The 17586-nt window shown below is 41.7% G+C and overlaps 1 protein-coding gene across 3 annotated transcripts in view; it reads left to right on the forward strand.

Moving 5' to 3' along the window:
- The window catches only part of LOC116399203 (stromal membrane-associated protein 1-like), a 95325-nt gene that overhangs the window by 62785 nt on the left and 14954 nt on the right, over positions 1–17586 (forward strand). For all 3 annotated transcript variants that reach the window (XM_031876169.1, XM_031876170.1, XM_031876171.1), the window contains exons 6-7: positions 936–999; positions 9007–9122. In XM_031876169.1, coding sequence (XP_031732029.1) covers positions 936–999; positions 9007–9122 — 180 coding nt within the window. The remainder of the gene's footprint in view (positions 1–935; positions 1000–9006; positions 9123–17586) is intronic.

Below are 17586 nucleotides of genomic sequence, written 5' to 3' on the forward strand. Positions count from 1 at the left end.
ATTTAATAAGAACTGGAAGAAATATAACTTTTATATGAGATGTGACACCGACCACATGAATGCTTAATTCAAATATATTCGTATGAATATAGAAATGTCTCCAGACAACTACTAACGGCCATTATTATCTTTAATTACTTTGCATAAGCTACTATATTATCTGTCGATGTTGTGCTGTTCTGTTTATAGCTTTCTGAAAACTCATTAAAAAACTTCGTGAAAAGAAAAGAAAGACAATGTATCTGATAAGCTCAATGTACTGCACACTACAGAACAGAATTGAGCAACTAGAGAGCCAGATACTTCCCTCAGGTGTTGGTTGAGACCAAAACCGAGCTAGAAGGAAAGTGAATGTTGGACTTAAATTAATAGGATGGACAGGAACATCACTCCAATGCCTTCTGGGTTTGTGTAACTAGGCAATTGTTTGCTGACTTCTTCACTAAGGTTCTTTTTGCTACTCTTCTTGGTGCATAACCGCCACCAACTGTCAGTGGAATAGCATGAAACTATTAGTAGGAATGTTATGTCATCCCATAAGCATAACAGAACAGGGAACAATGCACTAGAGCCCAGGTTCCCCAAGACAATGGATTTATTTTTTATCTTTAGATCAAGCACCGTCATCCCAAACTTCTACTCATTGGGTTCGATAAATCAAATCGTTCCGTATGAAATCTACAGGGGAAATTGGTTTATACTGTATACATAGTGAGGCATAAGGCCAGTGGGGGACATTGACTATCTAATAGACTTACGTATATAATATACCGTTTAAGAATTCAGCATTGGTCTTCTCTATCGAAACTCAAGTAGACAGGTGAAATCCTTGCACATAATCTATAATAATGCAAAATTGAGAGCGCACAGAAAATGTGGCAAATCGGGCATCATCCTAAATCATTTCTTTTTACCTTTCTCTTTGTCTTTCACAGCAGTCCGAGTGTAAAGCCGGTCCCAAGGAAGGCGCAGAGCTGGCCGTGGACCTGCTGGGCCTGGGTAAGACGTGACCGACCTCCTGCCATCGTACAATATAATAACGTATCAAACTGTACACTCACACGACCGCCCAATGCGTCAGGTGTTTGAATCAAACCAATCACGCTGGCTGATGTAATAACATTTCTCGATTGACATTGTAATAATTTAGGTTGAATAATGTGTGAGGTTATAAGGGAAAGGCTTAGCTGTCAGGATTTATTTGAGTCATGTGCCGAGACCTTTTGTTCCACTTTGATGACTTATCACACCTCCTGGCAGTTAATACATCATCGGTGGCTTCAGGCCGCCATGTCTGACACAACTGTGAGCAGACTACAGTTAAATCCACCCAATGGTCCAGTCATGTACCGGACTTTCTAATTATGATTCAAGGTCTATTTCAAAAAAGGAAAGGAAAGGATTGTGTTCTTTAGGCGAACATATACAAGAAAATTCTATTTTAAACCCAGTTACTCCCTTGAGTAAATGGACTGTACCTGTACAGCCCTTTTCTAGTCTTTCCGACCACTCAAAGCCCTTTAACACTACATGTCATCATTCACCCATTCACACACTGACGGAAGGAGCTACAATGCCACCTGCCCATCAGACTAACTTATTCACACAAGGTAGGAACAGCTACGGGAAGCATATGCCTGATGCTTGTGATGCAGCTCAGCCAATCAAATATGGGTATTCTAACAAGTTTCCTGAATCGAGTGAGATACACACATGGGAGAGACAAGGAGAGAGGACGAAGAGTAGAAGAATAATTACGTGAGTCAGAGAAGTTATTTCACATGACGAGAAAAAAGTGGTCCGCGAGACCAGAATCTTTAACCAAGAATGAACAGACTCTTTCAGGTTAATTCTTCCCACGGACAGTTTAAAACCAGTAGGTCTCACATGTTCAGAGACCGTGACGATTATTAAAAGCGGTAATGTGAAGCGTCACTACGAGACAAAGCACAACTCTTTTGAGCAAATGTACCCACTCACATCTGAAATGAAGGCACAGAAAATAAACCTTATGCTGCGTTCACACCAAACGCGTCGCGAATTCATCACGCCGAATATTCGCGTCCATCGCGCCGTTGTTCAAAACGCCGGGGACCAAGTGTTCATTCGCGCGAATCGCGCTGGAAGCGCCGGAGAGGGGGCGCGGCTTATCGCCCTGAAAGCCGTTCAACTGTCCGCCATTAACCATGAAAAAATAACGTATTTCTGCTTAGTACGTGTTTTGGAAGTCACAGATATCCCGGGAAACTAAACGCCGTCATGTCTGGTTCATAACATTGTCCAGAGGAGCTCCATGGATTTTATCGAGCTGTATTCAATGTGTCTAGCAAGCCACACGTCGCTGTTTACTACAGCTGTATGTACACAAAATAAACTGAATTGGCTGTGATTTAATGGCAATAAACTGACAAAAAGGGACTCCGAAATAACTACGTAATGATGCCGATTTGATCGTAGAGCTCTGGGTGAACACAGACGGCTACAGTATTTATTTCCTGATTCAACAACGGCAGGATGTCACTGATGACAGGGGGAGCAACTCAACGCTGATAGGCTCCGGGGCGTAATGCGAATATTTCGCAGAAGTTGAAAAATTTCAACTCGCGCGTTTGGGGCGATTTGGCGTTTGACGCGTTCGATTCGCGTCAATCGCGCCGCGCCATCGCAAATTCGCGCCTGTGCATAGACTTTGTATGTAATCTACTCGCGCGAATAATTCGCGACGCGTTTGGTTTGAACGCAGCATAAGAGTCCAATATGATCAGAATCCTAACACATGAATTCACTGACCAACAGTGATGTTAACAGAGAGAATAGAGCTGAAACAAGTGGTTTAATAACCACAGTTAAAGATCATGCACACTAATTTATCTTGTTAGAAGATGAGAAAAATGTGGCTTTTTGATTGACATCACTTCACACCTGAATAAAGTGAATTTTAAACTGCAGGGCAAATCGGTGAAATTAATTTTTCTAAAATGAATTACTTTATTTTAAGATGCACATTTCTGAAATGTCAGTTATTCTTTAATGCAGCTCTTATTTTACTTGAAATGAGAGAACATGTATTTTTTGTATTTCTATGTATTATTTATAATCCATTCAGTTAAATTTGAAAACTGACAATAATAATTGTTCAAATATAATTGATGTGTACTTTCTTCATTTGATTTGACAGTTGTTGACTACACAGAGACGTTGTTACTACTACTAGGCTACTTCAATATATATATATATATATATATATATATATATATATATATATACCGCTACCAGAGCCATATACATCTCTTTGTCACTCCTCCGCATTCCAAATATGGTAACTTCCATTCACTGGTTCCAAAAAGTAAAGATGGCGACGCCCGTAAACCAAGATGGTGACGGCCAAAACGCAGAATTCAAGGCTTCCAAACGGCAGTCCACAGAAAAAAAAGAAATTCTAGCACTGATGCCATTGTTGGACTATTAAGTCTTTATTCATAAAGATCAAGAGATTTTTCTTTTGCCCTGACAGCTATCAAAAATTAAAATTCTTCATTAAAATGATAGACTACATGGTATCAAGTGTTATATAACCACAATATTTTTGGGGGGGAAGTTTGTAGCTGTATCTGTCGGATCGGAGGGAGAACTGATCGTTAATCTCCTGTAATAGCATTTGTGTCCAGTTCAACAGCAGAATAGCCGAATGCACCGAGGATATGACATTCAAATAAGGTCACAAGCTGGACTCAAACCTGTGACATTTTGAGTTTACAGCATGCGTCTTGGACATTGTCCTCCGTGCTTGTTTTTAGGCCAGATGGCAAAAACACAGCCAGTTGGGGTTGGTTCGGGTTTTTACACCAGGAATGTGTAATATCTGATCACCTTGTTTTCCGTATACGGGGCTGTATTGTATTAGACTCGGCCAAGGGGGTAAGCTGCGCTGACAGAAGAAATAGCCGGTGGATACGGCATTGATCAAATATTCCTGGCCGCAGCATGGAAGAGTGAGAGTTGACGCGCTGCAATAAATAACCAATGCTACACACCTTGCAGCCACGTCAAGTGGATGAGATTTCACACATAATCGATAAGTCAAATTCGTGGCAGTACGCCTTCAGCACTCACACTTCCCCACCCCGTTCCTCCATCCATCCAACCGTGTCTCTGGTTATTTTACTCTGTGTTTCTTGTCAACTCCTCTGTTCAGTCTAATTCAGTTTAGCAGGCTGTGCTGGAATGAAAGCATAAACAATATTGTGAGACCAGATACGCATTTTTACACAAATTCTCTCTCCGTCCTTGCTTTTATCTCCTTGGTTTGCCAAACATATTTGCTTTTCTATTTCTATGATTATCTATCATCATTTAAAGGCTGTCTTTTCCCCACAGCAATATTAAAACTAAATGTATGTATATATTTCAGGTTTTAGTTTTTTTTTAGCTTTGCTGTCCCCTGATGATAAATGCTCTCTCAGAGATGCTCCATCCAGCCAAAAATAGATCTCTTCAGGAGCCACTGAATCAATTCATGAAAACGTCTATTGATGGAGCACCCCTGTCTGTTTGTTTCTGTCTCCATGTCCCTTTCACTTCCACCTCGGCATTTCCCTGCTGTAATGTTCCTGACACGCCGAATTGACACTTGAGTGCAGACGGAGAGAGTAAACAGGATTCTTCCTCCATGTTGTCTCTATTCTAGCAGCAGCTGTCCTTGCTTTGGTCGTATCTTTACCTCTGGTTGAAATATTTGGGTTACTCTTTCTCTTGATATAGTTTATTGGGTGAAAGACAAATTGTATTGTTGCAACCAGGGACAGGGCATCTTTCTTGCTCAGTTTTTGTTTCCATTGACTTATCTTATTCCGAATCTTTGTGATATTTTTTCAAACAAAAAAAGGAAAAATGGGAGAAAATGTACAGAGCTGTGTGCGCCAAAACAATGAAGCTCAACGTGCTAAGACGCTAAATGGGCTACATTGGCAAAGCCCATTATTTCAAATATTTTCATCATGCACTGTTTACGTCCATGTGTTCTCGCCAGCAGTCTTCTTTGTCCGTGCATTGCTGTGCTTCTTGAACCATTACTGGCACCAACTGTTGCTCAGGGGATCAGTGGGAAACTGGCGACGGGAACGTGTATCATGTTGCCCGTCCTTGCACGCGTTCACGATACAAACAAACCCGCGGCCAAATCGTGACAACATTGCTTCACAGTATCAAAACTAAGCTGCATTTCTGTTTATGTTTAGGCTTCACAATCATAAAGTATTGATTTGACTAACTTCTCAGTGCAACAATGAAAGAGTTACTCGAAGGAACAGCGGTCTCCTGGATGAAAGTCCTGTGTTTGTTTGACCGATCCACCCGCCCCGACCAATCGTTGGTATTTGACGAGTATGGTGTTAGACCGGGTTGCTTAACAAGGCTGTATCATCACCACTCCTTACCAGATGTTGGCTGTGCAGCACAGTTTTGTTGTTTACCCGTCAACAAGACAAAGAAAGGATTGACTCTTGAGCTTTATAGTTAACGATCTTTATAAATCACTGACCTGAAAAACTATTTTGACCATTAATGCCATTAATGGTCAAAGGAGAACAATGTTTTGTGGTATTTTGAAGAAACACCACTACATTCATTACAACAACAACATTGCCAAGTTTAGGAATATTATCTTAATATTAACATTAACTATTATGATAAAGTTAGTAGTGTTAGAAATTGATATGCTACCCCCTATACATGACAGGGCCACACGATAAGGTAATCATGCAGAACCTGCTTTAGTTGATAAGTGCTGCAAATTGAATTTAGCAATTCATCAAATTGCTAAAATCAATTGATGATGTGCAGTGAAACTGGGGCCACTGGCAGTCTGGGCCCGCAGGGCAGCTGCTCACTTTGTGCAGACTTGACTGCAAAGAAATTTGTCCGCAAGTTTGTTTGCATCGAATGCTCACTGGTTACATAATTGTTCAACTTTCCAATATGCATCAAAACACCAACATCACAGTATAAACTATCACAACTATCACATCAGTTCACCATTTAACATCACCGCGTATTCCTTTATCACCTGTAAACACATTTTACCAGTAGCATCCATCTTCCCTCTCTATAATGGTCACCATCTGGACTCACCCGCTCCCAGAATCGCTCGCTGGGGAGCGGGCGAGCTTCATTTCATGCCCTAGTTGTGACTTGTGTTTCGGGGGGGGGGAAAGTGGGCTGAATTCTCATATTTCTTTTGGGTACCAATACTTCAAAGTCCCGTTCATTTTCCTAGTCAACAGGGTGGATGAAAAAAAACAAATTTCAAACGTGTTTGTGAGAAATCTAATCAGGATATTGCGTTAGAATCAACGCAGGGCTTAATCAAGTCTGATATTTTACCCCCTTTTGCGGCGGCCGAGTCCTTAATGTGACAGCCTCCCACTGCTGAATGAGGTCGCTGTATTCATTGAAGATACTGGGAAGCTCTGTATTTGTGTGTGTGTGTGTGTGTGTGTGTCTCTGTGTGTGTGTGCGTGCAAATGTACTCTGGGCAAAGGGGTTCGGGGTGCTTATAAAACACCCCCCAGCCCTCCACCACCCCCACCCTGAACCACGGGTCTGTTTCCATGGTGAAGCTGAGAGCGCTCTCAAGAAGCGGCTCCATCCCGTAATAAAAGGACGGTGGGCTCATTGCCCGACATGGCAGTCATGATGATGATGATGATGATGATGATGATGATGGCTGCTTTTTTTCTCCCTCCGGCTCATTTCCATGGCAATGAGTGAATGAGCTTTTTGTAAGGGGGGGGGTAGTAGAGTGGTAAGAGGGTAATTGAAATCCTATTTTTTCTCTCGTCTATTTGAAAACGTGAAGAATGGCACCCGTCATTCTTGTCGGCCCCTAAAGTAATAATCATAATAGGCTTCAAGCAGCAATTTACAAGGTGACTTAACTACCAAAATAAAAGCCAAGCTCATACAGTCAAGTACAATTTATTCATATAGCCGAGTTTCAACATATTACAATTTTGCCTCGGTCAGCTTAAAGGCATCACGAGAAGGATGGAGAGCAAAAATGTTTAATTATTAGGGCGGAAGGTGTTGCCGTCAAAGTAGTTCTTTGAAAATGAGTTTTGGTAAGTGGTTCAGAAGGATGGTGAGTGGTCTTTGCCAGCCTGCTCACAGTGAAAGGCTTTCCCTGTAACCCTGCTGTCTGGCTAAAGGAGCTCAGTCTTGTTCACACTTTAAAAGGGCTAAATTATGGATGTTTCAGCACTGTGGTTATATAAATGACCTCTGCTGCTCGCTGGCTCTTACACACACACTCTTCCCTTTCACACACTCCCTCTCCTCCCCTCTGTCTGCCTCTCCATCACCGTCTCTCTCTTGCTGTCTCTCAGATGACCGTACAGTGTGTGCTGTTTTTTTCCATACTGTAGTTTTAAACTGCTTAAAGATCAGCCATATTTATAATTTATATATATAATATATCATTTTTGAGGTGAACAAGAGACTACACCCACCCGGAATTCGTGCTAAGCTAGGCTAACCACATCCCGGTTCTGTGCATAACACACAGATTGGGAGATTGATATCGATTGATCTCCACATCTCATTCTGGGAAAGCAAAATATTAAATAAGTATTTCTCAAAAGGTTGGACTTTTTCTTGAACTATACTGTATATAAATATAAGTAAATATCAAACTCCATGAACAGACTACAATATCAATTTAAGTTGTAAAATTACAATATGGTAAACTATCCTGTAAGTCAAGGGGTAGTGTATCAGAGCTTAAAGGAACAGTCCACCCCCAAAATCATAACTACATACTGTATCTTTCCTCTGACCTGGAGTGCTATTTATCAATCCAGATTTTTTTTGGTGTGAGTTGCCGAGTGTTGGAGATATCGACCGTAGGATGCATCTATATTTGTCACTGCTAGCTCACGTAGCACCGCTGAGCTAGCTAACATTACAGCTCACCTGCATCTACATGCATGCTTTGCGGTGATGCGGTTGCTGGTGTAGTTCGGTAGAAAGACAACTCGCACCAAAACAATTTTTTTTGTGACTTTAAAAAAAAAATTTCACAGCATACATTTTGTCTTAAAAAACAGTTGTTGATAATCTCACTTATGATGGCGTCATAAGTCTGCGTCCTAGACGCCAATGTCAGTGAGCCAGCACGGACAATAGACCCATTCACAGCAGACCTTCTGACTTGTTAGAGCAGGAAACACAAAGACGCAACGAATAACAATAACCATGGCTCCGTTCCATATGGATGCCACAGTAAGCCATGCCAGAGAGTCAAGCAAGCACAATACCAGTGCCTTGGAACTGGCTCACCGAAATGGAATGCAGCCATCAGTAATTATTGTGGCCCTTTCTGCAACCACATCTCAAAATGTCTGCTGTTAAAAAGGTGTATTCGGTCTCAGAGTTTTGGAGCTTTTGGAGCTCTCAGACGTGATGTGCCTTTTTAGAGTTGTTCAATGTTAGACTCTTGTTAATCCAACTGAAATGAAATACAGACACCCAACACTAAACCAGCTGGGTGACACATTGTCAAATATCTTTGCAGCTACACACAGTTACTTTTCCAGGGGCAAATGGAGAAGCGTGAATGAAATCATTTTCAGGGTGAAGCGAAGTACTGAAGGAGTGCAGTCATAAGAATTTTTCTTGAGGATGTTCCAATTATCAAGTGTGGTCATTTTAAATTGAGCTCTGCGAGGCGTTTTGAAAATGCTTAAATTGTATAAATACCCTTGCGTATGCACGTAAAGGTCAAATTGAATTCTTCCTACGTGTGTCAGTGCCTTCCCTCTTCACTCCGTTTCTGACTTTACTCCCTTTGTAATTCTTATACTTTAAAGCAGCAGGTTAAATGTTGTGTGAATTTTTTTTCAGTACAGAGAAATATGTGCCATGAGAAAAATGTATTCAAATGTCCTAAAAAAAAATCGTCTTAGAATCTGATTCTCTCTCTCTCTCTCTCTCTCTCTCTCTCTCTCTCAGATGCCCCAAAGGATGGTGGGAGGGGCTCGGGTGGTGCTGCACCAATCAGCGATGAACTGGACATCTTTGGACCAATGGTCTCCAACCCTCTCCCCTCTTCCAACAACACACAGCAGGTAACAAACACACACACAGTCACAAGCTTTCATCAGCTGCTTATCACCACAGGCAGACTGCAACACGGGGAATCTGCAGGGACTCCCATGATGCAAACGCAGGCATTTTCGCAAACAAGCCAACTCCCTTATACGTGCAGAGACGGACTCTCTGAGGATCATATCAAAGCAAACTGTCATAGACTCTCCTTTATAGAATGATTTGACCAGTGTCCTTCAGAAAGAGAGAGAGAGAGAGTGTGTGGCGCTATCAGAAAGAGGAATAATGGCGAACTGTCACCAAACTGTAAAAAAAAAAAAAACCTCTGTTCTGGTTTATGTGCGTGCTGCTGACTATGTTCATTCTGTTTGGACAAAGATAGTTTTGTCGAGAAAAAAACACCATTTTAACATTTTGATGTTTGATAAGTTAGAGAGTAGAATACTTAAATGCTGTTGAAACGAGGGTTTACCCACGTCAACTATCTAGCTGCGTTGCATCATTTTCGGAGAGCTAGCTTGTCAGTGATTGATTTTAAATTGCTGTAAACTATTGTGAAGTGAATAGAATCTCACAAACATTTAACAATTGTTTTAAGCTAATTGTGTTCATACTGTAGCTCTGAATCAAAACCTCCACTATTCAGGGCTGTAAAGCAACTCGCCTTATCGCTCTGGGAAGCTAACGTTAGCTAAGCAGCCAGAGTGCAGAGCAGTTAGCGTCATTTTATGGGTGTAACTGTCCGTGTAGTGTAGCGTAGGTTTCTCTCACAACTATTCAAAATACACGTTGGGCTCCAGACGGGAGAATAATAGAAATTCTACCCTGTGAATTTAATAAACAAGTATCACTGCGAACAGTTGGAGAGAGAACTAACCCGACTAGCCTGCTAACCCGGCTACAAAATGCAAAGTAAGCAAAACTCAACCAATTAATGTGTCATACTAAACCTTTTAGTACAAGATGTCTGGTTTGATATGTGACTTTCTTTGATCAGGTATGGCCTGTAAACCAAAACTGTTAAGTTAGCCTAATATAATGTATAAAATGAGTCCAACGTCTACATAGAATGTGCGAAACATAGTTTACTTTTAGCTAACTGCAATGTCAGACGTCAGTCACCAAAGTTTGTTAGTACCATATATGGAAGCAGTGGCGGGCCGTCAGAGCCAGCAAGGCCTTCTCTGCTGGCCTAAACAGAATCACAAAGTTATATCTATTTTATAATTTAATAATTTTTCTTAAATACACTACATGTATTAAAATTTATAAAAATATTTTCCCCGTCATCTTATTTTCTCATTGCACAGCTACTGTCTTCCTCAGTTGCTCTGCTTCCAGTGCAGCTTGTTTTAAGTAGAGCTTTTATCCAATCAGATTTCACCTCTGTGTCTCTAGGTAAGAACAGAGGCAGAGGCCTGCAGAGTCTCAGGTGCATCCAGTGCAGATTAAAGTAAATGGGGACGATATTGTTCATTGTCATAGTGTTCAACCAATCAGATCTTTAGTTCGACATGTTGGGTGTATTCTTTGAGTGTCGGAGCCTGCTCGCTGGCCTATAATGACGTCAGCATTACGTGCAGCTCAGTGTCCATGCAGCTCTGCCGTGAGGTGCAGAGTGTGCTGTGATTGGTCAGTGGGCGAGCACGTGACTATCGTGAAACGAAACTTAACAGCAGAGGCTGTCGGGTAGTGAATCACATCACGTGATGCAGCTCAGCCAATCAAATATGGGCATTCTGACTGAGCGAAATGTACCACACACCATAACACAGGGGGCTGAGACGAGGAAAGACACTGCAGAGCAGTACGTGCAATGTTCAAGTTGTGAAAGTAAAATCATAAGACGATCTCTTTGGGCCGTGACTTGTCATTAAGGAATGATGGTAGGTCCCACAGCCAGACCAGCTGAGAACCATTGTCTGCCATGAGTGCAGAAAACATTATATTTTCCTAAATATAAGCTTCTGCATTTTCCAAATGTACTATTCAAACGTATTGTAAGTCTTGTACCGAACGGTACATACATAGGTACGTACATTTAATACGTACACAGTTACAGCCTTAGAAACTAATAACTCTGGCGCCATCATGTGGCGTGGTTATAAGGTGGTATTTCAGCTGCAGGGCAACAGTGAAGGCCTAGGTATAAAATTTTTCAGAGCATGATTATATCTGAAAATTAGTGAGTAACGGTACTCTAAGTATGTCATTTGTATCTTTCTCAATGTCAGCTAAATGTGACAGTTCTTCTTTGTAGAAAGCTAGCGTAGACGTTAATGTTTCTGACTGGTTTGAATAAACGAACCCTAAAAGGATCTCAACAACTAACGACAACAGCTGCAACATTTCATCTGATCCTTAAGTGTTGGAACAAAAACACTGTTACATTTGTCATCAGTCTTGGTACAAACTAACCTTGTTCAATACATATTCAAATACAGGCCTGGTTTATAAGCTAGTCATATGAATTGTGCTACTTAGTTACTTTATAAAAAATAAATTAAAAAGTCGAAAACAAAATCACAGATATTTGAAAATATAGTGATGGAATGCTGGAAAGAGCCTAGATGGAGTTGTGTGTCAGCAGCCATATTGGATGACCTTTATTTCCTGGGTAAACAAAACAAAACTGGGTGTTTGTCTGAATAACAAGAGAGAGGAAAACAAATTGGAAAATAACTGAAAAACAACTGATGGCATTCTTGACTGTATTTCCAGATATTTGTCCTCATTCATTTTTCCTTCCTTCCGTCACTCCTTTAGCAGCTAGTCTCAACGGAGCGAGTACCGCTGGTTGAATTAAACATTTTCAAGGAGCAACGTTGAGTTTTGTGGTACCCCAAAGCGTGGCCTTTGACCTCGACTCGGCTGGAAATGAGGACATGCATTCATGAGGACACGTGTATAAACTCTCAGACTCGGTAGATCCATACATGATGCAGTTGCACACTTCTATTCAGGTGATAAAGAAACACAAACAAACAGGAGACATTATATGCATTTCAGAGAAAACACACACTCAAAACACACACCAAGTACAAATGCACAGTGACCCCATTCCTTGGGTTGAAAATTCATTCTTTCACTCTCTGACCTATTCCCGGCTTTCAAATTGTATATCTCACTCTGGTACACACACTCACTCACACACACACACACACACACACACACACACACACACACACACACACACACATCTCAGAGCCTCCTGGGAGCCGACTAGGCAGTGGCTGGCTGGGGACCCAGGCATGACGAACAATTATGGGCTGCTGTAACTGCAAGCTCCCCCTCTGACACTACCAGGCTCCCACTTACCCTCTAATCTCCCCTCCACGCTCGCCTCCTCTGCGACTCCATCTTCTGCAGCTCTGTGTGCGCCTCGCACCTCTGCTCATCTCCATAAAGCCATTAGTCCGGAATTCCCCTCCTCTCCTCTAGCCTCTGTTCTCTATACAGTGAGTGTTCATGCCATATGTTAATCACCACAAATACCGGTTTCTGACTGTAAATACTGTTTACGTCAACATCCACGATGTAATTACCACTGGGATCCTCAGACTTTTTCTCAAGTTCCAGTATATCGAACTTGCTGCTTAAATAATGCGGAAGTGCATGAAAAAGCCCCCTGATGGCCATTAGAGAGAATGCAAATTAAAGGCACTTAAGCATTTGCTTCACTTTTCAGACCCATGGTTGCCACCTTAAAATAGTGGATCATAACAGGTCTCCTAGCTTAACCATGCAATACAAGAACAATGCTGCTCTGTTACTCCCATGTCTTATATATAGGTTGGTGAGGTGGACACCTGTTAATCTTTTTAACATCGTGCTCAGTTATAATGATTTCATGATTGTTGCCATCAAATACAAATACTGAGAGCCTTTCTCATGGTTCTTATTATCATAAGAGCCGGCTTGAATACATTATTAAAACAGAAACAGAGTTTGCAGCCAACTTCATGTTTAATTAGATAGGTAGCTAAAGAGCTGAGCCCAATGTTTCACTGATTGCCACGCACTTTGAGTGTTACATTTGCGTTATCAGCGTTATCATTGGAAACTGCATGCGTGCGCTGATTGATTGGAAAGCTTGGCAGGTGTAGCAAAAGTAACAGCAGCTTCTGGGCCTCCTAATATCTCTAGCCATGTAAATCCTTTTTTATGAGGAACACTTTTACCCTTTAACTGCAAAATGGAAAAGCAGTCGATTACAATCTCGTTTTCCAGTTTCAATTTAAAGAATTCAACTCTCACACTCCCGTTGTCATCGTCCTGAAAACAACGCTGCACCCATTAATGGAGTTCATCAATCGGCTTGAAATGACTTATTTTTCATAAGGCTACAGTAGCTTTATTAACTCATCAAAACAGTGTAAAGGCAACACTCTTATCAAGTGTCGGTATTTGAATAGTTGGGAGATTTATACTATGTTTTATACAAGTAATACAACGTATTCACATTGCTTCACCACAACATGGGTTTGATACCCTCCTGTATTGGTCTACCTTTGCTCTGCCTAGACTCACTTCTTTTCTCCACAGTTGCTGCGCTCCATTATTATCCGTATGTCTTCCCTCACCCCTGTCCTTCCACTTCAATTCCCTCTCTCTACTGTCACTCACCATTAATTCTCTCACGCAAATGTATTTTCCTTGAATCTGCACACAGACTGATTCTCCTGTTCCTCTTCTCCTCCTTACCCATCGTATGTCCTCTTCCGCTCCTCTTATACACTCCTTCAATGTTAGGTATGTACAATTACATGCGCCAATCTGACATAATGTACAAGCATTTCTGAGAGTAATTTATGATCCTCGATTTATGCTCACAAAAAATGCGCATAAATTCAAACGCAGCCAAGACCATGCTGGTGTACAGCACCAAGGGAAAATGGGGAATTTATTCTTTTCTTTTCGGAATTTCTTTAAAGACCAGTAAAAAAAAAAACTTTTTACAAAGATGCACTTGCATACAATCGTTTAGACAACAAGAACATTGAAACGATTCAGATCCTGCATAGATTCTCTCCCCTAATTGAATAAACTGACTTTAAAAGTCAACTTTTCACCCCTTTAAAACATGAATCTTGCATTTGAGGTGATAAAGGTGCAGGGCTATAGACGAGTGATGTAAAGAGCAAAAGCAAGAAATTGTGATTAAGAGAAACTGAGTAAGTTTTTGATTTGATTTACCACTTTTGTTTTCCAATGCTGGACAAAGAGACAGGACTGGAATTTCACACCCACCATGAGCTGCATAATGCATTGCATGCTGTCCTTTGAACCATTTTGGAGGCTCAGCAATGCTAATAGTTCTACCAATATGCTGCACAACAGAGGTTCTATCCGCATTTCTGCCATCTTGTTACCACCAAAAAAGTATTCAGCAGCAGTAGTGGAAGCTGTACTAATATGCAAAAGTACCAAGTTTGGAGAAGCAGACAGGAGAAAAGAAATGTACTGCTGTGGACGGGGGCAGCAGCAAAACCTATTTTAGACACCGTAAACAAATCAATGTTGGATTAAATCTACGCTATATTTTGAATATTGTCCAATTGGGAACTGAACTTACAGTTGAACATATCTATACTGTTTGGGCAATGGAGTGTAGTGGCTTTGAAGAGAGCATAGATATGTTTTATTTTCAGTTCAGCTGCTGATAATACTTCTATACTTCTACTAAATGAGGGTTTGAATGCACGACTTTTAATTGTATCAGAGTATTTTAACTGTGTCGTACATGTACTTTTACTTATTAAAAGATCACTGGTTTAATTGTGTCTTTTTTTTGCTTATATTCTTTTTTAATTCAAGCCTAATCTGCAAACTAGTAATTATAGCTGTCAAAGAGCTCAATATATCTCCTCTTAAATGTACTAGTGGAAAGCAGCATGGAAATAGAGAAAAAATGTACTTCCACCACTGTGTGTTACACATGAGATCCATGGAGAGGCCTTTGTTGTGTTGAAGGATATAACGGAAAAGAATGATCATTTATCTCTGCAGTAGTGTTTTGCTATCTGTTACAGCCTTCGACTGCCTCGCAGCACTTCATAGGGCAGATTGCTCCACAGTGGCTGTTTGATAGCAGACAGGCTGCTCTCACATGGCCCTCCGCCCGCGGCAGCACTGTCTGTCTTGCAGAATGTAATATTTGAATGTCAAAGAGTACAATTTGTTTCCGCCACAGTCGGGGAAAAAAAAAAGGCGTTTCGCTGCAGCTCTCACAGCCGGGACTTGTGTTGCATTAACACGCCACAGATGTCAGAAGACGTTTCTCGCATGTTGCCCTCAAACTCCGGCAATGTTCAGTTTGTTTTTTTTTTTTTGCACCGGGAGACATGTTGCCGGTCTTTGTCTGGGCCATGTCCAGCGGAGCGTGGAGACTTGCGCTGACATTTCCAGCAGCATTTAAAGGGAGAAGGCCGTTAACTCGCAGTGGTGTGGATCATAATCTTCTCTGCCTTGGTGTGAAGGTTAACGTGTGATTGTATGTCTGACAAACTGGCAGGTGCAAGTTTCTACTTCTGAGAGGAAGAAATTTGGATTTGGGTGACCTTTTCCTCCTGTGGGACCGCCATCGGGCCAAACTCACCGCTGTAGAATGAGTGCATCTCCTGATCCCTTGCTGGCCTACACGCAACATTTGGAACCTCCATGAATTTACCTGTAGCACCACTGTCAACCTTTCCCCTCCTATACATACAAGCGGTACACGCGCAGTTCTGACAGTCAATACACATCCACCTAACCTTACACACACACACACACACAGAGGACTGAATTTGGTATTCAGCAGGCAGATATTGCTTTCCAGCTGTGATTAGCCTGGGTGCATAGAGAAAGGGGAAGCCTGCTGATTCATGCAGCTATTAACCGGCATCGGGGAGCTCTCGCCTATCTGCGAATACGTCAATCACGAAAATACGATTACGGCCTTGTAGGGGGTGGATTTGTGTTATCCTCTCTCTCTCTCACTCTCACTCACTCACTCACTCACTCACTCACATGCACACTTTCTCCCTGTGTCTTGTCTCCTATCTCTCTCATTCAACAGGTTTTTACCAAGAAAACTCCAAAGAATATATATTTTTTAAAAAGCTTCCAAAAATATTAAACATAAACATTGAACCTGAAGTCGAGGGCGGGAAAAGAAGGATGGAAGACGGGAGAAAGAGTGAGGGGTGAGACACAGTGCAGAAGGACAAGTTAGGGGAGGGAAAAGTGTTCGGGGCAGTAGACTGATGGGGAGAGGGGGCGAGTGGGCGGAGAGCAGGTCAGGAGAAAAAATGAAGGAATAAGTGAAGTTGGAGGGTGAGGACAGGGGTCCTCAAGACGGAGAGCATTATGTCCCACCAGCCCTAAGAGACTGAGTGCGATGGTGCAGACCCAGCTGAAGCGCTGGCTTAAATGTCCACCGCCAATCCTAAAAATCCTGTTAGTCCCTCCTCCCACACGGGTTACCCAGTTTGTGAGGAATCAATAAGACCCCGGGGCCAGATTTACTGAGGCTTTGCAGTTTACGTGGCATTTTGTGGAATTGGTTAGCTAGCTAGCTAACTAGCCAGCTGTCCGCTAGCTAACTAGCGGATGGCTAGTTACCTAGCTAGCTTACTAATTCCACCAATGCTAACTAGACAGATGTCTGCTAGCTAACTAGCAGATGGCTAGTTAACTAGCTTGCTAATTCCACCATGGTTTGAGGCTACACTGGTTACAGAAAATGAGCCGAACCAAGTTGTCACTCATCAGGCGATAGCATTGTGCTTTCCTATGCTGTGACAAAACTGTGCGGATGAAGCATTACGTTGTTGAGGTTTACTCATGTACTCTCTGTGCTTCGTAACTTTACTATATGGTTTTAGTTTAATTACTCCAAAACCTCACCTCAGTGAGTCTGTGACTGTGTAAGTCGGTTTAGTTTATGTGGTAGTTAGCCCGCTATGACGGTCACAATGGCAACAGTACACATAAAAATGGCCATCGCTCCGACCATCCTGCTATGTCAATTTGAAGGGGAATTTCAATTATATTTCTATAGTCTCTCTCCTCATTGCATTAGCATTTAAGGGAGGACTGGGCAAATAACAGGAGGAGATATGTTAGCACAGGTTGAGTATGGATGTCGAATAAAAATCTATTTGTTCTGTCAGCTTTGTGGAGGAAATTCTCCGCCTGTGAAAAGGAGCAGGTGGGATTTACACGAGCTGCAAGGAAGATTGTGGTGATGAAAGGTAACATGCATCAGTAATCAGGCTATTATAACATTGCATCTTAACACAGTCTACCCTATGCTATGGCTGACTTCGGAATGAGCTGCTTTCTTAGTAAATGAGCCTCTAAAAACAAAAAGATTGTGATTGCAAAGAAAACCTCAGCGCACTTTTGTGCAAAGCCATTTTCTTTGTAAATATGTTTCTCAGTCATTGTCATTCTACAATGACTATTGTTGTATTTTATTCAAATGTTACAGTCATATGC

This window comes from Anarrhichthys ocellatus, unplaced genomic scaffold (assembly GCF_004355925.1).
Source record: "Anarrhichthys ocellatus isolate YVR2014 unplaced genomic scaffold, GSC_Weel_1.0 scaffold104, whole genome shotgun sequence".
In the NCBI taxonomy this organism is placed as follows: Eukaryota; Metazoa; Chordata; class Actinopteri; order Perciformes; family Anarhichadidae; genus Anarrhichthys; species Anarrhichthys ocellatus.